At 41.4% G+C, this 26,674-nt stretch overlaps 1 protein-coding gene across 1 annotated transcript in view; it reads left to right on the top strand.

Annotated features, from left to right (window-relative positions):
• The first annotated feature begins 368 nt into the window (after positions 1–368).
• The window catches only part of flt4 (fms related receptor tyrosine kinase 4), a 42,105-nt gene continuing 15,799 nt past the window's right edge, over positions 369–26,674 (top strand). The window contains exons 1-12 of the mRNA XM_027279798.1: positions 369–682; positions 15,284–15,380; positions 16,935–17,209; positions 19,252–19,397; positions 19,508–19,673; positions 20,533–20,672; positions 20,759–20,930; positions 21,701–21,818; positions 21,973–22,139; positions 22,848–23,013; positions 25,793–25,928; positions 26,490–26,598. Coding sequence (XP_027135599.1) covers positions 625–682; positions 15,284–15,380; positions 16,935–17,209; positions 19,252–19,397; positions 19,508–19,673; positions 20,533–20,672; positions 20,759–20,930; positions 21,701–21,818; positions 21,973–22,139; positions 22,848–23,013; positions 25,793–25,928; positions 26,490–26,598 — 1,750 coding nt within the window. The 5' untranslated portion in view covers positions 369–624. The remainder of the gene's footprint in view (positions 683–15,283; positions 15,381–16,934; positions 17,210–19,251; positions 19,398–19,507; positions 19,674–20,532; positions 20,673–20,758; positions 20,931–21,700; positions 21,819–21,972; positions 22,140–22,847; positions 23,014–25,792; positions 25,929–26,489; positions 26,599–26,674) is intronic.

Below are 26,674 nucleotides of genomic sequence, written 5' to 3'. Positions count from 1 at the left end.
TCTCATCACTGAGTTCAAAGAGTCCTCATTGTACTTCTTGTGCTATACAATAAGATAAGCACTTTATTATCCTATATAATTACTATAAGTCTTTAATTCAGAGGATGAGACGAATGGGATCTTGCAGGAAGGAAATTTGTCATGGATGTTTAGGAGGACCCCACACACACACACTCTCTCTCTCTCACACACACACACACACTCTCTCTCACACACACACACACACACACTAGTTCTGCTTGTTTTATGAACTGAGTGGGTGGGTGTGCATGCGCTCCAGTCACGAGCAAAGGAAAGGGAAATCATTGTAAATCCCATTCAGTGCCTTGTGCATCCTTTGGACAAAACGTGGGGGGAAAAAGACGAGCCCCCCCTCCCTTCAGTATTTCTCTGTCCTCACTGTGCTGACTTACAGATCGAGTGGTTCACCTGAGTGTGTGTATATGTGTGTGTGTGTGTGTGTGTTTTTTTTTTTTTTACCCCCCCTCCTCCTTTCTCATCCACGGACATTCATTCAAAGCACCTCTCCACTGTCTCCACTCGCATTAAAAAACTAACGACTTTTTTTTTATAAAGAAACACCGCATCAGGCTTTTCTGCGCTTCTGGACCGGAGGATCTGGAGATGAAGACAGATTTTACGTTTTTCTGTCGGACTTGGATTGGAATAGCGTATGCATCAGGTGAGGAGACTTCTGCAGTGAGTCTGAAAGTTTGGAGAGCGCAACTTTTTTTTGCTATGAAGGTCGAGCTGACTGTTTGATTTGATTTCTAGAGACTCAAAGTTTGGTTTCGTGATAAGCTGCGGTCTGAAACTGAAGATGCTGAACATAGGCTTTTCTGCATAGGCTCCTTAAAGTTTACTAATTGTATTGGAGTGATATTTCTACACTTTTTTTTAAAGCGAATGCATGAGATTCAGTCAAAAACATGAAGTTAACCTGCCTTGAATATCTTGTTGTTGTTGAATTTTCTAAATATGTGTGAGTAAAGATAATAAGTTCCCCATTTATCACTCATTCATGATTGAAAGTTTGCCTCTCCATGCTGAACTGGATTACCAAGAAACCTGACAGTAGTCTCCAAGTCTACATGCGGCTATAGGCACTAGGGGGAGGCATGCTGTTGTTGTGTTGTGATAAAGATGCAGCTGTTAATTGGTGATGCTAAACTCCTGGGAGAACAAAAGAACAGACTCTGTGTTTGATTGACACATCACGGTTTATGTATGTAGGTCACATTTTGTGGAGGCAGAGTGGGAGGATGGCTGAATGACTGATCGAGACTGGACTGACATGTGGAGGAGGAGGAGGATTGTTCAAATCCCTTCAAATATCTCCAAGTGGTCTATTCATGTAAACTTTTTTTCTTTGTAAAGCAAGTGAAAGGTGACAGAATGTCACTTGCATCCAAATTGTTTGAAGGATTTCAGGGTTATTTCCAGTGCAATGTGCCCCCACATGTGTTTTTTATTCATTTATGTGTCTAGAAAATTCACAAACCTGAGACCAGAGACTAATAAATCCAATGTATTGTTTTCATTGCACTATTTTCTATCAGATACTCGAAGCTTCGCTGTCTGATTACGTTATCTGGGAGTATGGCTGAGGTTGTTTGCAGTATTTCCCAGTGAGCCAATGTGTACATTCGAGTTGTTCATCACTGATTGCTGTCGAACAGCTGTTCATAAAGAACAGGGAATACTTTTGTGAGGGGCAGTCGCCATATGGCTACTCGAATCATAACCACGGGGAGGGTTGGGAGGGTTGGGATGGCTCTCGCTCCGTTCATAAATATCACTGAGCTGTGCTGGGTGGGTCACACACATTTGGCAGAACAGATAAACAGCGGGTCTGTGTCTTTCAGAGAGGAATGAGGGCTAATGGCATCATGAAATCCATTTGAGGGGAATCACTCCCCTCAGTAACAGTAAACATCATCAACTCTCAGTAATGGTAGATTTTTATAAGGTGTGACAAATAGTGTTTGGTGAAAGTTGAAGTCTGTAGTCATTTCGCCTCATTTCACCGCTCTGTTTGTTCCTCTATCCAAACTTTTACAGGATTCAGAACAGAGAGAAGACTTGCATAACAATGTGTATCTTGGAGCTGCTAAGCTTTTGTCTGACATTTCTGTCATCACACAAACCAGACGTGCCTATTAGTGCATGTGTGGTATTATATGTTGAAAGACTTAATTGCAGCCCTGATAGTTCAACCATACAGGGCCCCCATTCTTCTTAGTTGATGCTCAGTAGATGTCTCAGAAGTAGGCTAAAGAAAGAAAGAAAGAAAGAAAGAAAGAAAGAAAGAAAGAAAGACACATTTTTCAATTACAGTCTCACAGTGTCTACTCTACCTGTGAGATTGATTGTCACATTAAGTAACAAAGTAACAAAGACACATTCTCTGGCTCAGTGTTGCTGCCCTTTGCCTGCAAATGTGAAATTTGTATCATTATATACAATATTGTTTTATTTCTCCATAATATGGAGGGTTGGACATAACCGTGACAAACTAGGAATGCAGACTTCATATGAAATGTTTCTTTTCGTCTTGTTTCCCTCGCGATTGCAGAACACGCCACAACTCTGAGATAGGAAGGACATTGAATGCAGCAATTTAACTTTTTTTATGTGTTTAAGTTTATACTTCATATGAATTGCGCTTAACCCTCTTGACCAAAAAATCTCTTTCAAAAAATATACAAATGTGTGACATTACACAGCAGCTGCATTCATGGAGTTTCAAGTTTTCACTCCGTGCCATTTTCAAGCATCTTCCTGTCACGCTCTGTCTGTGGTTTAAATTACAGAGGTTGCAAAAGCATTTATTTCACTGCTACAGAAATGTCTGTCTTATTTAAACGAAAAACCTCGGTGCAACTTCGTTCCCAGTCAAAGAAGCTTTAAAGCAGCAAATCTTTTTTTTTTTTTTTTTTTTTCTAAAGCTCAGCTGTAGAGCTGAATGATCTTTGGCTTACTCTGTGTCTTGGGTGCATAGTGTTGATATTGCTTTTAGCTGAGTGTTTTCTGTACGCATACCTCCGCTTGATCAGATCATCCCAGAAATCTGACTCTCAACTCTTGGTATTATTCTAGTCATCCACTTATAGAGGTCGAGTTGTTTTAGCCAACAATATCCCCCTATTCTCAGCGCTGATCTCAGGATTCAACCTCAGGACTCCAAGGAGCAGACCCTCTGTGTCTGTCTTTGAATATCTTGTTCTATCAGCTGGAGAGCAGCTCGGATGAGAGAGGAATGCTGCTGCTGTTGCTGCTCCGTGTGGGAAGCTCTCTGCAGTAAAGTCCAAATAAATAGGGGGTCCGGTGCCTCACTCATCACTGGCATGGAATAGCGAGGCCCCCTTGGACATTTGTATGTCTGGTCACTCACTTTCTCATCATGCCAAAGCACCAACACCCCAACTATGACTAAAGTTGAGAGATAAGCTCTTTCAACACCAGGAATCTGCAGCAAAAGCCAAATATGTGTCAGATTTGGTGTTCGATAGTTGATGAAAACCATCTGTGGTATTTTTGTTTTCATATTTTTCACTGCATGTTTGTGTGCCCAGTTTTTAGCCATGCCAGCAGCATGTATCCAAAAATGGCAATGTTCATCTGTTGGTTGCTCCAGACTTAAATATCTCAATAACTATTGGACAGATTGCCATGAAATTCGTGTTCCACAGTTGTAATAACAGTAGTGACCCCTTAACTTTTCTTCTCTAATCAGCCAACACTTTAATGACATTCCCACCATCCTCAGTTGGTGTTAATGAGCAAATGTTAGCTCACTAACATAAAACTAAGATGGTGAACATGGTAACCATTATATCAGCTTGACACCAACATGTTAGCATGATCATTATAAGAGCACAAGCATGCTTTATTTAGCTTAAACCCACTGCTGTGCATAAAGGACAGCCTGAGAAAGGCTGCTGGCACAGCTGTAGACTCTTTGGGCTGCCTCATGCCAGAAAATAACTGGTTTGTTGCGATGTGCTGTCCAACCGTGCCCTTTTCAGACACTCCTGGATGACATTTGTCGCACTCTGTTGCACACATTGCGACAGAAAAAGAAAAAGTAACAGAAGTCAGAAAGGTGAGATGGTGAAGGGGTGTCATAGCTGCTTCCAACAGGCAGTTCTGGTGATATGACTGCTCTCAAAAAGGTCTTCTTATTGCTTGACCCACGGCAAAAAGGGCAATTAGGCGTTTGTACAATTACTCATTACTCATCGTGACACTTAACAGCGTTCATGATCAATAGGACTTTTGTCAAAGTCAAAGTCTCACTCGCCTCTAAAAGAAAAGTCGGGCAATAAAACTTTTTAAAGACATCCCTTCAGGATCATTCCTTCGTGGTCATTCTCCGTGTCCCTACTGTGCGAATGAAACGTTATGCACAGCAGGCTCCAGTTTTCCTCCAGCAATGTACTTTTTTCTGAGCACTCTCAAGACACTCTTCCACACTTGGAATAATTAGCAATCAGAGGAGGTTTTAACCTATTGATTTTCTTTCTTTCTCTCTGTGTCCTTTATATCATGCTCACACAGTCTTTTAGTTTCATACTGCCGCCTGTGGAGCACAAAGACAGCCAGAAATGAATTTTAGTGATGCTTCGCTCATTCGCTCATTCGCTCAGTACTTGAGCCATAACCTAATGGCTGAATTCATCCATCTATGAAGGGTTAAGAGTGTCCACAATTATGCGTACAAGTGCTTTTACCTGGGACATAAAAATATATTATATGACACCGCTGTTAGATCAAAAAATGATCACTGCTGAAGAATGCTGCATTTTTCTGTTCACAATTCACAAAGGCACAAAGATTTGCTGTCGACTTCACAGATTCTCTTGACATGATAATGCGTATTGTAACATTTTATTATTGCAAGTGGCGTTGACAGACACTGGGGCACGGGGGAAATTGCTTTGTGCCATGAATTGCTTTTATTGGTTGGCCATTTTACGGATGTTCTGAAGGGAGAAACTGGATCCTAGGACACGATGGCTGTTACACGGACAACAAAAGTGCTTGCGTTGCTTAGAAACAAGCATCATCGAGAGCTCATATCAGTTTGACAAGAGCCACCATCGCTATTACGATCAAATTGCTGCTCAGTCTTAGGCAGCTGTGTGAGTGTAGGGTTGTGACTTGGAGGTCTGTGTAGCATTTTGTAGGTCACTTGTACCTTTTGCCCTATCATTAAAGGCCACTTGAGGTTCATGAGAAAGAGTCTATTGGCAAAGCCGGAGGAAATTGCCAGCTTCCCTCCCTTTAGGCATTCAGCACCATGATTGTTGACTCGACACTCCCTACTTTGCCCTTGTTTTCTACGGCATCTTAAGCTGCAGCGGTGATTTAGCATGCTGGGACAACTGACACAGCAGCAGAGACTTGTTTATAGCCTGAACCCCCAGGAATTAGGTAATAAGTGCAGTAATGGGGCTCCTCAAAGTTTGGCCACTGAACAGTCACAGCACGAGTTTTAGGAGTGTGCAAGTCATCACAGCAGGCATGGACTGTGCTAGTCTGTAGCTTTTTTTTTTTTTTTTTTTGCATTGGATATTTTAGATGTTTCCCAACAGCAATGTCAGCTTTAGAGGCGAGGACAAAGCATTTACCAGAATATGTTTATCAGAACTTGTTTTCCTTTTCAGCATGGGAAACCATTACCATTTCTCAGTGATAAAAACGATGACATGCAAAAAAATTTATTGCCACAGAGGAAGTGCTAGAGTTGTCCGGTGTGCCTGTGAGGCAGGTACAGGAAGATTTAGTCAGGGTCGGAGGTTTTAAACATAGGAAGTTGGCCCAGATGGCTTGTCGCCGCATCCTTAATTTCCCACCCCTCCTCTGGCAGGATGTTGGAAAGGCCTAATTCCCCCAATAGTGGAGAGGACAGGGAGGACAGGGACGTAGTGGATGTCATCCTCCTCCATAGTAACAATGAAATCAAAGTCGGGCTGCCAGTCAGGCCGTCGCCTGGCTTTGGCCCGGCCTTGTGTTCAGATGACAGAGGAAGCAGGCTTTATTTCTTTCAGAGAGAGAGAGATAAAGGGAGTATGTTGTAGCCTGAGGCTGGCTGACTCCACATCCAGAGAGCAGGTCTGCTCCATGGCCTGCATGGCCTCCCGTCCCTTGCCGGACATACAGGGCTATTTCAGAGTGCCTTAGCCTTGGTCCTTTGCCAGATACTGTGTCACTGAAATAACTGTAGCTGCATTGTCACCTACATATCGCTGTTTACCCTCTAAAGAAGTACAGAAAAAAAATGTGTGCACACACCTGCTGGTAAAAAGACACAGACAGAAAGTGGGTTGATAAGATGTAGGTTCAAGGTGGAGCACCAAGACACTCTATTACTCAAACAACACTTGTATCTGATAGTACGACGTGAGAAAAAAAAAAGTTGTCTGGCAGCCAGCCACCATATCGCTCACTGCACACTGATGGTCTCTGTCTATCTTTGGAGGTCACTGCTTAAAGTGCTAAAACTGGACAATAACCGGTATCAAGAAGGTTTGGAGGAAGAAGGTTTTTAACCTCTACAAGCCACATAATTATTTCCCACAGGAAAATCCAGTTACAGCGACAACTACAAGTGATATTCGATTAGAATATTATAGGAAACCTAAAAATAACTTCTAATTATCTTTAAAGCCTTCAATAGAAGTCAGTACTTTATGCTTTCAGGCTTTATGCATAAAAAGCACATCGGTATATGTGTCGGTTCTCATAACTTGTCACATGATTGTGAACTCAAGAGGATGTTTGTCAGGATCCTGATAACTGTTTTATCAATGATTGATTGATCCGCGATCAGGCGGATCATCACATGTGTTGGCATACTCTGATGTCAACCTGCTCCAGAGCAGGCCGTAACAGCAAAAATAAAACATGCTCATATACAGATTGCGTGTGCATATGGATACAAATAGGAGCTAGTACATCACAGCCTGAGCATATTTCAATGAGCATCAACCCACTGCAGCCCACCAGGACCCAGTTAGGCCCCCTCTTATGTCTGAATGAAGATTTCACTCTTGATTGAAGCTGTATATAGAAAAAAAAGCTTCCCAAGTGCACAAGTAGCTACAATTACTGTATCTGTGAAAACCTGTATCTGTATTTTCGAAGGACTCTCTCACGTCGCGTCCTTTCTGCCAAACCGAGACTCCGAGAAAAGCTTTATTTGTTTACACAAGGCTCCTCGTTTCCTCTTCCTGTCATGTGACTGATCAGAGACAAAACGGCAGAGGGGCGAGGAAACACTAACGGCAACATCTCCTTCACTGTCCATGAAAAAGGGAAGTGGGAGAAGCACGAGCATGATAAAGAAAACAGGAAATTTGATCGCAAAAGAAGAACATTGTGCCGCCTTTCACACAAGCTTTAATGCGCCCTTTGTCATACCCTTTGAGAGTCTTCATGCGTAGCTTTGATGCTGCCTTGTATCTGTCTGCTTGTCAGAGAAGCTTTACATTTTTAGTTGGCTTAGTGTGTGCATCATGACAGCTTCTTTCCCTGTGTGTGTGTGTGTGATTTATCTTCATTTAGCAGGTGGCAGATGCTGGAAAGTCCAGGTTCAGTACCAGTAACTGTGTCAAAACCACCAATATGGGTCAGGAAGAGAGCCCAGCTAAGGATGAGTTGGATGCACATATGCAGAAGCATTTAAATGGGTGACACATCATGCATTTGAATAGAAACCATCATTGCCTTTGCACCTCTACAGAGCTACTCGTTGTTGGACATTAAGTTTCATTACTACCTGATTCTTGTTTACAGAGAAAGATAAATCCAAATGGTCAAACAGCCTGTTCACACACACACTTTTAGGTGTGTATCAGAGGGGGCAGAAAACAAAAGATTTGCATTTGAGAAAGAAAAGGCCTCAGTTTCATAAAGCAATAGTTCAATATTTGGGGAATTGCTTTTCTTTTCGAGAGTTAGATGAGAACATTGATATTACTATCATGTTTGTACAGCAAATATTTAACTGCACACACACACACACACACACACACACACACACACACACATCGATCAGTTAGCTTAGCTTAGTATAAAAACTGGAAACTGGAAAATCTATCCTTGCTCTGCCCTAAAACATTTAAGAACGCAGTCCTAAGAGCAGTATCGATCACCACATCTAATTCTTAGTAACAAAGAAAATAATTATTCCTTTATCTTTGAGGCATTTTGCCATTCTCTCCTGGCTGGGATAACACGGAGACATTATTGTTATGTGGTATGCATCTTCAACTACTTGGACACTAAGACAGCAAAATAGAATTAGGATTCAATTTCAGGATTATCTTTACATGTTTGTCTTATTCTGTCACGCTAGATTTTTGTGTAACTCTTAGATGCAGCAGTCCTCTGCACCTCCTGCTCTTCAGGCCCTTCAAAGCTAAATAAAAAGCTACTTTTTAGCGTTTCCCTGGGGAGCTGTTTGCACATCTGAATTGAGATGTAGCCCCCTGGCAGATCCTTCTTCCCTGTCATCCAGGTATGTTGAAGCTGATACATCAAAGTGTAGCCTAATGCACATGCTGAGGAAAAAGGCACAATTGTCCTTGAAATATACTGACTTCTGACACTTACAGCTCACATATACATCTGGCACTTTCATCATGGCAGAGGCATGCGGCACAGACAAGACAGAAACAGCAGCTGTGTGGGTGCATGTGTCTCGTGGAGTCATCTCTATACGATCACTCTCACATGTTTGACATGTGAGCGTAAGACACAACCCGAACTGCATTCCCAGTTCCTCAGTGAGATCTGCGTTACGTTATATCTACCAAAGCGCTTATTATTTCCACAAATATCAGCCTGAAAAGTCCACTCAAACTTTCATGTTCGCCCGGCAGAGCCAGCTGGAGCTGTGTACACTCCCACAGTGAGAAAGGTTTAAAAAAAACAAAAAAACGATGTTACGTGTTAAATGAGCTGTTTCTCTGAGACAAAACAATGTCAAAAGTTATGTTTTCACTAATTGTTGAATTATTTTGGACAATCCCCAGCGATCAGAGCGTCAAACACTGCGAACGCAATGAGCTGAATCGCGTCATTAATAAAGTAATTGGCATTGTGTCATAATTGAATCATGATTTATGCTTTACTGTCAGAGATAGTTAATGGGGCATTTATCTGTCTGTAGGGTTTTACACATCTCAACTTGTATGTTTGCGCTCTGTGTAATCGTACAAAAACAGAGGGAGTAAATCAACTTAGGGAACATTTTATCTTTGTATGTATTTAAAATGTCATGCTTGCTTTTTGTTGGTTGGAGCTGATCACCCAAAGCTGCTGCTTATCTCTGCACCACCAGCTGGAATGCATGGGAAAAAAAGGGGAACCAAGCTCAAATATTTTTTTGGCACTCTGCCCCCCCTGTTTTGTAAGGTGGTTGTCAACCAGCCAATCACCAACCATGTGAGTTTTCAGGCCAAGCGATGACTCTGAATAGATAAATCCTAATCTGTCAAATGTTGTTAAGAAAAGTTTATACCCCTGAGTTTGCTTACTTCTCAAATATAGCTCCACTTATAATTGTCATTAAATAATAACACACTAACAAAAGTAAATGTTCACTGTTGTTTACTAATTGAGTCATTTTCATATCTCACAGAGATGAGTGGAAACCAGTAACTGTATGAAACTTTGACACAAAAGCATTTATTAAAAAACATTCATCAATAACGTAAATTTAAAGGTCTACTGTGCACGATCTCTCATTACAAAATAAGGCAGAAATCTAACATAATGTACATAAGTATGATTTTTAATGGAGACTGCCATTATTGAACCGCCATGTTCCTATAGTAGCCCAGCATGGATAAACTAAACATTGCCTTAGAGATCCTATATAGTTTCTTTTCCCATAAAACAAGAGGGTTACTATCAGCCAAGCAGCAATCTCCGAGGCTGTGAAGTGAAGCCTCTCCTGGAAGTGCCAGAAACTGCAGTTCCTCAAATGTCCACTTGAGGCTGGATGCAGAACATCAGTCTCCATAAGTCCCCATATTAAAATGTCCACCTTGGAGTCATGCAGCCCGCCTCAGGTCTGTCGATGACGGTATAAAGAATGGACAGAGCTTGAGTGACGTCATTGAGTTCCTGTTTTGAAGCCGAAAAAATGCCACGCTGGATGTAAACGTAAAGTTGGTTTGTTTTTAATAAAGCCGCTTATGGAGATTGACTCACTTCTGCAGCTTGAGGAATCACAGTTTTTTTGTTGTTGTTGCACTTCTGCATTGGCTTCATATCCCAGAACCGAAGGGGTGACATCACACATATGCTCTTGATTCTTTATGTTCTCAGTGGTATCAGCATTACACACTGCTCCTTTCATATAAACTGTATCTACAGAGCTTAATTACTTATACAAAAAAAGAAATTCAAGTCCAAGTTTTAACTAAAAACTCTTTAACCTTCAGTTCACTCATTGTTTGGCCATTCGTTTTCTTCTGGAAGCTGCAGCCTTGCTGTAAGCTCTGCTTACTCACTGTCCACCTACACAACTGCTGACTCCTGACTGTCCTCCAGCTTGAACTGCTGTTTCGGAACAAGGCTTGTAAAATATATAGAGACCGTTAACCTTTTTTTTTTCTTTTTTTTTCTCACTCCACTGTTTAATGCACATTAAGATAAATGAGCTAACTGAGTGATAACAGTCATAACAATCTGTCATGAAATGCAGCATGAAAGGTCACGCCAGGAAAATGTGTTTATTGTCATGACAAGATATGCTATCAGCCAAGAACTTGTATGAATTGATGTGGCTTTCTTTGGCACTCGCTCCACATACGCGCATCGGAGCAATGTATGCTTTTAATTATATCTGACAGAATGTAAACAATTACTAATGGGATTATATATATATATATTTTTTTTTTAAAACCGTTTGCGTAGATGACTGGCTGACAGGCCTCCATATCTGAGGTCTCACAGTTTGGAAGCATAGTGTATACATTATACAGCACATACATATGGAGTTTATTGACATCTGGCTCAAAACATTTTCATCATTGTGTTAAATGGGGGGAAAACTAGCAGCTCCTGGTGCATTATGGGTGAGTCACTTGCAGTGAGATGTAGAAATACCCCCTTCCTACCTCTCATCAATCTGTAGTGTCCAAACAGCAGAGAAGGTGGTGACTGTTTTGGCCCGCAGCCATGTATAACCCAGCACACATTAAGTTATGACTTCGTAGCGCCTCCTTCAGCAGTTATGAGAGAGCCACTTAGGAGGACGAGTGATATATAAAAGATCCAAAGCCCTGACAAGAAATGTGGTGCACATTAGCCTTTATTCCCTTTGGAAATAGACCAGGAGTCAGGAGTGCTCAGCTCACAGCACAATAGCATATTTGTCTCTGAATGTTAAATGTTTTTCTTTGACTTCAAAGAGCTTTTAGCTTGACTCCTTGTGGGTGTAATGCCTTTTTTGCCCTCTGGCGCGAAACACTCCTGCTGTATACCGTGACAGACATATCAGTCAATCTTAAAATAACGGAGCATGTCAAATAGCCAAAGCTGAAAGTGAATGCATCTTTTCCACTCACAAATTCACCTCCAACATCTTGATGTCTTGTTTCTCAGGGCATGCCAGTCAGTCATGACATTTCAGAAAGATTTACAATTTGCATCCCGTCTGTCAGTGTGCGATCTCTAAAACTGATTGTGAGGGAAACATCCATCAGTGAGACTCCGCTGAGATTTATTCCCATCACTCACTCTGCACATCTTTCAGAAACAGAAATCATGTCACTGCACATCAGCCGGTACATTTGATTCACTTTGTAGAGGGATATATATATTAATATTGATGTGTTTACTGTGTTTCGTCTGATTGCAATTACAGTCTGCATAATCATAATAGTACCTTTCAAAATGTTCTGATGGCATGAGTGAGTGCAGATCTATGTGTGTGATATACATACATACTAATTCATATTTACTCTCTCTTCATTCCATCTTGATCTCCACCAACTCGTGAGAGAAATATTTGTTTCTTTAGCTCCTAAATACTCCTCTATAAACTGTGAGAGTGAGCTAAAAAAAAGTTAAATTGCAGGCTGGAAAACCAAAACAATGAGCTGAAAGATGCTAAAAAAGCTCCGTAGATCTGAGAGGAACTGTAAAGTCTCAGGGGGTTCATCGAGGCGTGACCCCTATTACAGTACACATAGCACCAGACCTGGGCGTGACAGAGCCTTTTATAGCTGCCCTCTTCCTCTGAAAATGCTCCTCCTCCAAAAATCAGAGACTGCAGCAACTTGTTTACATTCAAAACACGACTTAAAACTCACCTTTTGGGAATTGAATGTGTGATTAATGATGTGCGTTGTGTATCTTCATTACGTTGTTTGATGTTATTAACTCAGTGCAGCTTTAGTCATCATTTCTATTCTGATTCTTTTCTCGCTAAGTTTGCCAGTCATTTAAAAAATTATACTGCGAGATACAAACTTACAGGCTTTGACTTATGCCTAACGGGACAGTGTGGGAGGTCCAGCATTTATCTGTCTGCTATCCGTCGAGACTGAGCCAGGATTCACACAGATGACCTCTCCTTTTTCTCCAGGAGTGTGTGTGAAGGAAACTTGCTGTTCCTAAAATAGTGAAGATGTGTGTTGTCCTGTCCTGACAGGAATTTCCTTTCACACTTTCCCCTTGTCTGCAGCCCGTTGGGGGGCCCTGTGTTGGCCCCTGTGTTTCTCTGACGCAGCCTACTGAAGCATGGACAAAGCTGTCGTTTGTTGCGGAGGGGTGGTGATGGGATTGAAGTTGGTGGCAGGTTCTCATTGCGCTGAGACAATATGTTGATCTTTGCTTCCCCTTTGGGGCAGAGTTAAAGATCTCTGAAAGAGTAGGGAAGGAATAACCTGCTGGGACCCAATCGGTGAATGATTCATGGACTGCCACCACTTCCCACTTCAGCCCCTTAACATGTTTAACTTATGTCAGCATGGCGATGTTAGCTGTTCACAGTCATACAAATGTTATTTCGTAGGTTGTATGTGTTTTTAAATGAGCGTGATATCACTTTTTTTATATCCGAGCAAAGCCAGAGACAGATGCTGTTTGGTTTCCAGCAGAGGTGAACAATGAACTGTCAATCGATATGTTATTAGTATGAATTTAAGAGACCAGCAATAACAAAGTGGAAAAGAATAAATCAGCATTTTGGGAAATCCATATTCACTTTCTTGCCAAGAAATAGATGAGAAGATAAATATCACTAATGTCTGTGCAGCAGATAATCTGTCTCCAGCAGGGTGTGAAAAGTCTCCACAGATTCAGCATTGCACTCCTGTAACACTGTCTTAAGACTCACAGTGGTAGGCTTTTAAAACAGTGTCAATAACAATGTACCAGAACCAGAGATATTGTATTTTTCTTCCTCATTAAAACCCGGTGCATTATCCACAATGCAACAAAACACAAGTTAAGTCAGGGACTCCATATGAAAGCACAGAACAGAGTTTAAACAGCTTTATTCACATATATAGTACAACACCTGTAAACTTTGTGGCGTAAAATCAGTGTACTAGCACCTAAAAGCTGACACATTAACACATTATATCTTTATTGATTTAATATCCTCAAAAACAGGATGTGGAGGTTTGTTGTCACGGTGACGTCAGCCAACCAGTAGAAACTCCAAAAAGTGACAGCGTCAGGCCGAAAGATAGTCCAGCACATAATCTGCAGACGTCATCATGACATGTTGTTTTTGTTCAGATTAAACTAAATCTAACTGTAACTCATCTAACTCTTGTCAAGAAAGTAAAAACTGTTCCTACAAGGATATTGAGGAAATATTGATAATATTGAAATACTAAATAGGTAAATGAAACCATAAAAACTTAAATAAAAATATTTCTTTCATACCCTTTCTTCATTTTTATGAATTCTGAATATTTTATATTACATCTTACTGAGGGAAAAAGAATCAAATATTGCAGAAAGCAATAGAAAGCTCATTGCAATGATGAAGACAGCCTTGGATAATGTGTGGCCACAGTTTAGCTTTTATTAAAGTTTCCTCTTTTGATTTTGGTAAAGGTAAAAAACTTTTTTTTTCTTAACCTTGCGCTGTAAAAGTTTTAAAGATTGTACTTTACTGTATCGAAGACTCACCACTCAGGATTAAGGGTATCCTTGTGCTTCTGCCTGCAGTATTGGAACGAATCCAGGCTGATCAGTCTCCTTCTACTGGAATCAACCTTTACTGTAAACACGATGAACAAAATATTTACACAGGAATAACCTTGTTCTATTGTGCTCCCCCGGGCAGCAGGATGTGTCAGAGGAATGAGTTTTGTGTACAAGAATTGCAGCTGACCTGAGCTTCGGATTTTGATTGGCAACGGGTCATGCCTGACTGTTGTGAAATCATTCTCCCTGCTTTTCTGCTGAAAGGTGCTGAAACGGGTCGTCTGGCCTGTTGACTGTAGCGTGCTTTAAGATGTAGAGAAAGTGATGTAAATGGACTTTTAGTAGTGCTTTTCTTTGTCTTTAGAGAGAGAATATTAAATAAAAGTACCGAATGTGAGGCTTTCAGGCGTTAAAGTTGCTGGTCTGAGTAGTTTTTCTCTGTTGAGTTGAGACAGTGCCTATATGCAGTGCATTAAATACTGCATGCGTTTCATTATTTTCAAACAAACTCTAAGTCAAACGTGAATAATGATCATCATTTGCTTTCATAAATGCAGAAAGAAAGCCACCCCACCTTCATACACCCTTCTCTGTCTGTGCTATCGCTCTGTGTGTGTTTTCATCTATAATGATATCCAGGTGGGACATAAGTCATGGTGACATTTTTATATATGATACACTGTAGGTGTGGAGTCTGACTAAGCGCTAATAGCACCCTGAGGGGACTCTGGGACGGTAATGACATTCTAGACTGGCCATATTAAGCAGGCAAAAGTCGGTGAAGTGAATGTATTAGTAATGAATCAAGGGAAAATGGTCCTCGTGGCTATTTCAGAGGAGGAAGCAGGGAGCACTGAGCAGCGTCGACCTCATGAGTGGGCCATGATTTCTGTGACTGGGTGTTTTTCCAGTAGTCTAGATTGCCTTAGAGCTTGTAAATGTAATGAACAACGTGCTATCTGATGTTGTCGTGTCAAATTTCATATTTCTGATGTGTTGCAGAGATTCGACAGCGTACCAGCAACTCTATCAGAACCACCAGGTCCTGACCGACCTGTGTAACATGAATCTAATGCAGTTGTCGTGCTTGCTCCTTCAGGTCTGGTGATTGGCTTTTCTATGACTCCACCCATCCTCGACAGCTCCAAAGACGAAATAGTGATTCCAGTCCATGAAACGCTCACTATTACATGCAGGTATGTGCCGCCCTGGGACGGGAGTGTGTACGTGCAGTCGTGCATGACTCGCACGAGAGCTGCTTTATTATGACTGTTTGTTATTATGCCAGTCGATCTGCACTGCAGCAAAAAAAACAAAGGATGTCATCTGAGACTGACAGTATGCAATACACTGCAGTTGTGAAGTGTAATTATATTTACTGAAGTTCTTTATACAAAGTTTGAGATACATGTACTTTACATACATATTTAATGTCACTTTATACCTTTATACTGCTTATGGAGAGGGAAATATACTATACTATACTACTATTATTATGTTTATACTTCGTACTCCAGCACAATTGTCTGACTGATATAATTACTTGTTATTTTTCATACGATACTAAATGAATAATAATAAAATATAGTGTATTGTTTTATATACACTGTTGCCTGTAAGTTGGAATAAAATATGTTTACTTTCACAAAACAAAATGGGATGACAGACCAAACAATTCAGTTGCGGTCACAAAACTGGTGCCACCTCAAGCAGCTCCAACAGTAAAATGCTGCTTAATGTGTCAGTGATAAAAGTCAAATATAAAAGTGTAAAACTGGATTGCATTTGACACTTCAAGTACATACTGTGCTTTTATTTAACATAACATTTGAATACTGTGAATACTCCAAGTTTTTCTCAGAGGGTTTTAAAAATGTGCACATCATACAACCCAAAAATGTAAATAGAGGAAAAGGTCGTGTCCTATAAGATACACAGAGATTTTCCTTGTTCTAAAACACAGCTCAAACTGATCTAAACCGAGTCCAACTGAGATATGAATTCCCTCATAATAACCATCCTTTATCCTCATGAAATCTCTGCTGCGCTGCCCGTTGCCAAGCTGTCACTCCATTAACCATTTTGTTTCTGCGGTACAAAAAAATGCTGTGTTTGGAGAGCCGGTGATACCTTTGGACTTTTGCCAACACTGATTTGAAAAAAAGTTGTTTGCACGTAAACCTCACATAGCCAGCACCACCGAGAATCTCCCGGGAGAGGAAGTCAGTGTCAATTTGGTCAATTTAGTTGTCACAATGTACAATTTTTCTGAATCCAGACAGATAAGCTTGATTCGCAGGGGCTGGAAAATAAACCAGGGAATACTTTTCATTTCCCCCTTATGATTTCTGCGGTTATATCCACTCATCGCATTTTTGCAAATGCAGACATATTTGTAGTTGGTGGAGGCAGGTGGTGAAAGCATAGCTATCAGTTTACAGACATCCATTATGATTCCACTCTCGCTCATAATGCCTCCAGGTTAACATGTCCATAACTGAATTTATGTGACAAAGCACAAAACAAACAGGGATGTGTGGATACACAGAGGAATTAATAGCATCATACAAACAGATGTCCACTCACATGCACATCCTCACCTTATACAGTTAATACATGACAGTGACTGACCTGGCTGATTTAGTCAAGTCTGTCTGTAATAACAATCAGGTGAATCAGCTTTTGCATAATCAACACCTGACTACCTTTTCTTAATCTATCTAACATCCTTTGACCTGACGTCTCCTCAGGGGACAGCGCACTCTGGCCTGGGCCTGGCCTGATCAGACTCTGGTGGGACAGGAACTAACTGATCGTCAGGCCCAGCTGCCGACCACCAGGGTCCCCGGGCAGAGGGTCGCCTTGGTGAGTGAGTGTCCGGGGCAGCCTGGGAGGCCCTACTGCAAGAGGCTGGCCCTGACAGGGGCGCAGGCCAACGACACAGGCTACTATCGCTGTTATTACAAGGATGTCAAGGCCATCATTGTTGGCACCACCGCCGTCAACGTTTACGTCTTCATCAGAGGTGAGTCACACTTCCACAAACACTCCCCCCCACACACACACACACACACATGTTTACATTTGAAAATGAAAATTGATATTCAAATGACTTCACCTCACTGGCTCATAAAATATTCATTATGAAGTGTTTCAATCGTTCTCTTATTTATTTATTTTTTTAAAGGGTAATTGTCAGTGAGTGTCGTGCATATAAACTATTAAATTGTCAGTTGTGACAGCACATCTTTATTCCCAACCATGAATTTTCTTTCCTATTTAGAAATCAATTTCATATAGTAGCGACTCCGCAGTTTGTGAGGCCATTTTGCCGTCTGAACTTGTTCTGTGTTTAAGGCGAGCGTGTTTCATCTCCCGCCTGCCTGACCTGTTCTCTTTGGCTTCGCTCTGTGGAGCCTTTAGTCTTTAGTTTCTCTTTTCCTTGGGAGGTTCACAAGAAAACCATAGACATCCTACTGAAACAGATCTCCTGTTTGTATATGACTTCATCATCAAAGCAGCCCCTGTTTTTTAGACCTGGGAGATGTTGACTTTGCCGCAGTAACGCCCTGGACGCTGGCAGGGTTAATGTTTCGGAAATTAGAGATGCAAAGTGTTTGATAAAGGTAGGAATGAGCAGCCCGCTCACTTTTTTAATTAGAGGAAGGGTATGTTATTGATTTATTAATATTCAACTATCGTAGCAACTCCCTTATAATTCACCTTCTCATGAGAATTTAGAAATCTGATAAGACCTGTCATGTAAAATGGGTTTTTACTTCCAGCCTCTTCTCTCTCTGGATTCACTCTGTCACATATTAGGATTCATATCCATCCCTTCTACTTACTCTATTTCAGCCTGACTTCAGGACTCTTGGCCCTAAGGGTTACCTCTTTACTCTTGCCTCGCTCCATGTGCTGTGGGAGAAAAGTAAAAGCAGTGGATAGGGAGAGTGGGAAAGACAGATGATTGTCATGTAGGGGAATCCTGCTGACCAGTCCACTCATGTGAAACGTGTGTTTATCCCTTCTGACAAGGTGCCAAAACAGTTTCCACAGATCTAACCAGGGGGCTGATCAGAAGCAGATGAAATCTCAGCCATAAATTACACCCAGCGTGTCGGGGTATGAGAAGGAACGCATGTGGATTGAGTTAGACAAGCAGACGTCTCCCCTTTACCCCATCTCAGCTGTGCACTCTAAACATTCAGACACAAACTGTACAGTATGAACACATGAATATACTGTATGTATGTAGGCTTGCACCCACGCACTCAAACAGGGTAACGTAAAACACATAAGCAACTCCTCTGGCACATCACATCCAGGTTCATATCCCCCAAAGCTTTGCGAACTCTTCTCTCCCCCTTCCTAAACCGATTGCAGTAAAATACCTGCAGTTATTTATTGTGAGGAACTTGCACCGCAAGGCGAGTTGTGTATTAGTTCTGTTACCTGTGTGTATTTAGATCACTGCAGGGCAGAAATATAAGCCTCTCGATAGGAGCGTTTGTTTGGCCGTGCGGTCGTAGCTTTGGGTGCTTTCAAAAAAATGTCTGAAAATAATCGAAGGCTTATCTCAGAGGAGAAAAGAAACAAGCAGATTGCGTTCACACATCTTGAGCCGGCTTACAAAAGTCGCTGGTATTGACGGCAAAGCGAGAGAGATAAGCATTTTTATAATGGTGTGGGAATATGAGGTTTTATAGTGATATCAGTTGCAATGTAAATTGCTTGGTACAATCACTGCAATGTCTCCCAAAGCTCCTCCACAACAGCAGCTGTGACTCTCAGACAATAAAAACAAACCCATCAAGGTGTTGAGGAAGAAGCATGGGAAGGATATTTTCCACTAGCTCGGGGTGAAATTAACTGTTTAGAGGAGGATTAAACCTTCTCGTCTGTCTCTTGGATGACATGTAATTGCAGTTCTTCAGGGGTCATTATTATTAGGCTGTGAGATATCGGACTGTCCATTCACGAAGTTACCTCAGTAATAGCTGCTATTATCCCAGCTTGCAGCTTGAGTCATCCTGTAACAGCCTCCCTGTTTCTGTCTGCATCCAGACCCCAAGCAGCCCTTCTTCCGGAGAGACGCCAAGAATGAGGACATCAGAAATGGCCTGGAGACCATTTTAATCAGGCACTCCACCACACACGTCATAGTGCCATGTCTGGTGACAGTGCCGGATCTAAATGTTACCCTTTATGCGGTTTGTGTTCACCACAGATTTCTCATTCTTCTAAACATCCAATTGAAGCTGTCAAGTGATGTTTGAATTGATAATTTGATTGTTTTTTTTTCTTTTTTGTGTCATCTCAGTATCCCTCATCTCTGGACAACAGCCAGATGAAGTGGGACAACAAGCGAGGCTGGTCCATTCCCAGACAACTCATTGACAGTGCACCGATGATCATTGGGGTTTTGTGTCTCGCCACGCTGGAAGGCGAAGACTTTCAGTCTGCCAACTACCTGATCCACACGACAGGTAAACTATGTTTGTGTTAAAGACTTCAGTCCTCTCTGGAGTTCCAGTCCAAGAAAATTGAAGGTGGCGCTAGACTGACTTCATAATTCTGCGTGGCAGTTAGTGAGCCAATTATGCCTTAATGCTGACAATTTGAAGGATTTTATTTCACAGTGTCATTTCCTCGAAAACAACTCCCTTTTTTCTACGTGGGGACGCGTTCCGTTATGTTCGCAGAATTAAATGAAAAGGGAAAGATGGGAAGGCAGATTTAATGCGACAGTTTGTGAGTGAACTCTGAGGAACCCAGAGGCTCTTTGCTATGTTGTGTGAGATCATTCATCTCTCACTTCAGATGGTGAAAGGAAACTCATACCCACCGCTGCCGGGCCAAAAGTAACAGCAGAATCATTCAGAGGGGAAACTGAGAGCGAGTCTTCACTCGGGAACGTTAATGGAGTGTTTAAACAATCGGGCAATCACCGTCTGCTGCTTGACATCAACAGAAATGTATTTGTTTACATCCAGTGTCATTTCTAGTGACTGCAGCGAGAGGCGGCAGAGATATCAGAGATGCTGGCCAGCATCCAAAGCGTTCCTGCTTTTTCTCTCTTATCTTTAATTGCGGGTTTGGTTTCTGTATTCTACTTTAATGTCTTTCAGTGATTTATAGCTTGACACATGAATGGAAATAGTGCAGGCCTGTGACAGACGATTTCTTTATAGTAGGATGGCTCCTCTAGTCCAAAGGAAAGTCATTTCCTCTGGTCCTGTGAGGAAGGAAAATCTGCTGACGATGTCACCGTGACCTCCTCTTGTTGTCTCCCTCCCACTGCCCACCACCCACTTGTTTCTCCCTCCCTCTCTTTCTCCCGGACAGGAAGTCAGGTTTACGATGTCAAGCTGTTTCCTGAGGACCCAGTCGAGCTGATAGTGGGGGAGGCCATCACCCTGAACTGCACGGCGGTAGTGGAGTTTGACACAGGAGTGAAAATTCAGTGGTCTTACCCTGGCCAACTGGTATGTGGGCAGTGGACAGTTGGTTCGGAAGTTGTATTACACCAATCAGTCAAAATCTAAATTTTGGACTGTTTTTTTCTCACCAGACGAACAATTGGGTGGACATCAAGACCCAACGTGAAGCCCTGTTACATGTCACAGAGGCTGTCAGCATCCTGACCATCCACAGTGTTAACGTCACAGACACCGGGCCCTACATCTGCAACGTCACGAGCATTGACACAACACTAACGCAACAAACTCAGGTCATAGTTTATGGTAAGCTCACAACAGTGCACGTTTACTACTTCCTCATGTTCAATAGAGTCTGTTAACTGAAATATCTTACTCATGAGTATCTGTACATAATAAGAAGACTAAGACATAATGATGTCAGTTAAATATTAAATATTGGATGAAAAATCGAAAAAGATTCATCCTGATGTGGACACGAATGTCTTATAGCAAACCATGCAATAGTTGTTGAGACATTTCGCAAATAACCTCATAGCGTCGTTCATCTTCTGGGGACCATGAATTGTTTGCGTTGAGATATTACAGTCCGGATGAAAGTGATGGACTGACTGATGAACTAAACGTCATTGCTGCCCCTAAAGTCGTGCCTCTAGCATGGCATGTGTGAAAAATGTAACATAACAATAGCACAGTCCAACAGTCTCCATTATAGATCAGTGTAGTTTGCTACTATTAGGTTAGATTAGTCACTATAACCTTCTGGTCACATAAGAAAGACACATAAGAAGACAAATGCCTGATGGTATATTGCTTATAAATTAAACTTCAGAAGGATAAATCATTTTTGAAAAATGATTATTTTAAGGGAAAGCAATTAAATATTTAGCGCTGGAAGCTTGGATGGTGGCTCTGTGACCCAGAGTCACAGCAAACTTCTCAAACCACTCGTTATTTTATCAATTTTGACATGGCATTGGGTCACCATTCGTATCCACAGTCGCTGTTGTGAATCTGATACTCAGACTTGAAGCAATAATTACTTTATGTAAACGAGTGAATGTCTCGTCTTCCAGAAAAGCCGTTTATCAGCCTCAGCTACAGAAATGGAGCAGTGGTCGAGGCAACCGCCGGCCAGAAGTCGTTCAAATTACAAGTTAATGTGTCTGCCTTCCCTACACCTGAAACACAATGGTAAGCTGAGACTCCCTGGTGTATCCATTAAACATAATTTCCACAAGTATAATTAGCTTCATACATCTTAGGCTTAAAGATTAATTTAGGTGCATACAATCACAGTGATAGGTTACTGTAACAGCTATGCTTTTAATGTGTGTGTTGTGTCCAGGTATAAAGATGGAAAGCTGGTTAAGATGAAAAGGATGAGGACGCACCACAACCATGCTTTGGAAATTAAGGATGTTTGTCAGGAGGATTCTGGGACGTATACGGTGGTGCTGAAGAACAGCGCCGCTGCGCTGGAGAAGAGGCTGAACATCACGCTTGTTGTCAATGGTAACATAGTCTGTTGATCCGTGTGTCCTCGGTGGATATCACGCCAGATGTTTTCCGTATAAATCAGTGGAGGCGCAACAGTTAACACTCCTGCTACAAAACTCGGGAGGTTTACTCGCCGTCCAAGTATGGAACATATAAAGTGTATGCATGGGAGTATTATTTTACACAAAAAGGCATCATAAAAGTGAATGTGTGGTCTGGATTTGTGGAAAACATGCTAAGAGATTTAAGACAAAGTCAGAAATATTGCATTATTAAACAAAAGATGTGAACAAATTGATTCATGAAGGTATCATAAATGATTGATTAGGTGGGGAGCTGCAAAGAAAATACCATGATGTACTTGTGTAATTATTCTGTCGTTTATTTACCAGAAGTATTCAATGTAAACGCAGTTTTTTTTTTTTTTTTTTGCTGACTTGTTTGCATAAACGCATTTTGATGTTGACTTCATCTTATTTTCATTAGATTTTTCTCTCTGCTTTCTTCTGTTCCAGTCATGTTTTAGTTTATTAGGACATTTAAACCAGTTTTCTAGGACTTAAATTACTCATAGCTGTTTATGAGGCGCCTGAGGGTGATTTTCTCTACATTTGTGTGACTAACTGGCAATGACTGACTAGTCCGGGGTGTTGCCTTGTTCTGTCCAATGAACATATAGGTCTGTGTCCCTAAATATTATTTATTGGCTCTCTTTTTCCACAGTTCCTCCACAGATCCATGAGAAAGAAATAGCAGATCTGTCCAGTCCTTACCCGAGTGGCAGCAGCCAGACACTAACATGCACCACCTTCGGTCTACCCGCTCCCAACGTCACCTGGCAGTGGAGGGCATGGGGCCCTTGTGTCCTCAACAGCACTCAGAACAGACTGTAAGAAAAACTTCTCTCCCGGATACACGCACACTCACACATGACTCACTGTGTGGAAGCAGATAAGATTTAATCTAACCAAACAGAAAAGTTGAGAGAGGAGAGGGATGCAGTGCATGAAGCGTTATAAAAAATAAATAAGAAGAAGAGGTCACTGTGAAATTATCTACTGGCCCTGAGTTGGCAAAGAAAGAGACGTGGATGGATGAATAAAGGAGTGGCGATAAAGAGAAAGGTGGATGTAACGTCCCGACTCTTAAAGGGAAGGAAGCAACATAAATTATTATCATTTATTTAATGAAATTCAGATTAATTTTATCAAAAGGAGGTGAGGTACAATAAGGGAATAAAGCCTGAGCGGAGGCTGTTAAAGAAGTAGAAACAAGAACCGAAAAACCTCACCAGCTAAAGTAATTTCTACTAACAAAAAACACATCAAAACAGCCCCCATAAAACTAGTGACCCTTACAGAAATGTCTCTAAATGTGTGCAAATCAGTCACAATGAACTAACCGTAGCCTAGTCCCTGTATAACAAATGAAAACCTCATCATTCACAATGTAGTGTCACACAAATGAGGCGAGCTCAACACACGAAAACACAAGCCGCCTCCACTGTCAGGGTCCTGCAGGGCTTCCAGAAAGCCCACTTCTTCATCGAGGGTCAGTGATGAGTTGGCGACCACAAACCTGAATTTGCATAGTCATCATAGCTCTACAAGAAAGGTTAACAATGAGTGAGATGAACAAAAAAATCTTAAAATAATAAATAAATAAAAACAATGAGCGAGATGGCTGCAGGCATAACAGTGTGGGAGAGATGTTAAGAGAGGTGGTCAATGTCCAAAATGACTCCTTCCACACACAGTAATAATCTGCATGTTACACTGCTCTATGGTCCAACACAGCAGTCTCACTTTCTGACATACATAGGCACACACACACACACACATGAGCTCATTCATGTGTCTGAAATAACATAAACCACCTACAGTAAGCATGTTTGAGCCCATCAGAGTGCCAAATATCAACACACACATAGACACTAACACACACACACACACACACATACGTATTGCCAGGCATCTTTTCTCCTTCCTCATCTCTCCTGAATCCCACAGCTCAACATAATGGATTCTCTGAACAGCCATTTACAGTAGATTTGGGTTATTTCCAATCCCTTTAAACCCTTGTGTTTAAAGCCTCCTTCTGCTGAATATCTTAACAATATTTACCCGCCTCTATCTTCCTACATCTCCCTCCAAGGCTTAATTTTTGAAGTTATTGCTGTTCTCCTGACCTTTCCATGCGGGCATGCAACATACAGTACAGACACAAGGCGTCCAACCTGTTTTTCCACTGTGAAACACACAACAGTGGCTGGTCGGGCTCAACTTTAACTCCAGCTATCCACTTCAGGGTCCGTTTCTCGTGACATTTCATAGGCGCTGACTGAGACATGCTGTGTTGACCTTTTCTGATATATAAGAATTGAATTTTCTCTTTGTAATCCGATGGTCAAACATATAGTGGGAGGAAAAATAAATATGTTCTGGGGGCAGCATGATACCGAGGGTGGATGGTCTGACATAAAGTGAAGTTGTCACTGTATGAATGTATATCTAACATTTGGGTGTAACAAGATGTTAAGACGTTTTTTAGTTAAAGCGATACAAGCCTGACTAGCCACTAAAGCTCAGTAAGTCTCATAAACTCTTGAATATGTACAAAAACAGACGTGTAGAGTATTTCTCGCCACTTCCTGGAGTCCAGCTGTCTTTGTGAGGCAACCGATGGAGAAACCAGAAAGAAATTAAATATAACATGAATATAACACCCATATAACACCCGCTCACCATCTCCTGGCTGTATTTTTGAAGTTAGTGCTATAAGAGTGATATTTTTTCATTTATTGGGGAAGAAAATGTTTTTACCAAAATGTTGAACTGTTCCCTTTAATTGAAGTTTACGTTAATAATTAGGATCAATCTTTGGTATAAGCATGTTTTCGGTCAAGGAAGTTTTACGTCTTTAATTCTGACGGAGAACAAAATCTTCTTTTATTTACGTTTTACAAAATGTACCAGCTGTTATTCTGGACATTATTCTTAATAATAACATTATTGATTGTTGACCGGCTCATATGGTAGAAAAATGGTAAGCACCCTTTGCCCGTTAATTAACTAACATTAACTAATTACGGATTTATGTGTGCACTGCGTGAATGAACGTGATTATGTATCAGGCATTTCCACTCCCACTGCCAGAAGGTCGCGTACCACCAGTGGCACTCGTACCACAGTTTGGAGAAGCAGTGATCTAGCATTTATCTTAATAAAAAAATGAAATTATATAAATAGATGATGTCAGTGTTTATAATTGGGTGTGTATAGTGTGAGAGAGTATGAAGAGAGTCAAAGTAAAACTGACACTGATACCTTCTGCTCACGGTGTCTTTAGGAGAAAATGCAAACTTGAAAGTCTATTTCATGTTTCATTAGTTCCGCTATGATCTTCACACTATGGATGTTCATTATAGAAATTGATATCATAGTTTTTTTTCCATTAGTTGCCAGGACACATAGCATAATTGCCTCCACTTTGGGATCCCGGCTGATGTTCTGAAATGCAATCCAGTGGTGTGTGTGCGGGGTGGAAGAAAATCATAAAACCTCAGGATGTCTGGTCTGATGTGCTTCTGAATTCTCCCCCACTGCCCACTCTCTGCTATGCATGTCAATGAGAGGAGATGTCACAAATGTATCTGTGTTTCTCTCCAGGGTTCGACGAGAAAGGAAGGGCCGGAGTGACAGGATCTCAGACTGTCAGGACTGGCAGGACATTAGCTCGGAAAATGCGGCGAATGAAATCGAGCCTATTGAAACGTCAGCTCAAGTGGTGGATGGCCGACAAAAGGTTCATTGCAGCTGTTTGACTGTGACTTTAAAAGCCCACCTCTTCATGAATAACAAAAAGAATAATAAGATTGTAGGACTGCAGTTTCTGTCAAAGAATGACTGAATATAATTAGGACGTACCCCAGAAAAGAAGACATTTATGTAAGTGGACTCATCCATGAACTGTGATGTTTTTATGTAAGCGTCCCAAATTGTGAGCTCCGTAACAAAATTTGTAAATCAAGAAGCATTTCCACAGTAGAAATATTTAGAACAGTCTTCCTCTGCAGACTTCCTGCGAGGACTGGCTATAAACACATCCAGATACACATGCACATGTGCACATGCCTACACATTTCAAACCACTATGAGATTATCAAGTGAGCACACACACTGAAACATGCACATGCAGACACACAAAACGTCCTGATGTTTCTCATACCTGAGTTTTGCTTCTCGTTGGACTGTCTGGAAAATCTGGTTTGTGTCGGCTCACAAAGAATTACATGACGACACTTCCTTTGCGTGCACGTTTCCTCCCCATTAATTAAAATCTCATCCAGCCTTTCTCACCTCACAGATAGTGAGCCAGCTAAAGATTTCCAACGCCAGCGTTTCCGTCATGTACAAGTGCTCTGCTGAGAACAAAGCCGGCAAAGATGAGTGGCCGATCTACTTCTATGTAACCAGTGAGTATGTCAGGTTAGATTTCCCCTGCATTTGATAACAAAGGACACAAAACACAGAATAATTAAATCATAACAA

The sequence above is a fragment of the Larimichthys crocea genome, chromosome I (genome assembly GCF_000972845.2).
Source record: "Larimichthys crocea isolate SSNF chromosome I, L_crocea_2.0, whole genome shotgun sequence".
Taxonomy (NCBI): Eukaryota; Metazoa; Chordata; class Actinopteri; family Sciaenidae; genus Larimichthys; species Larimichthys crocea.
Note: the sequence above shows the minus strand (reverse complement) of the source record. Positions and strands in the feature narration are given on the sequence as shown.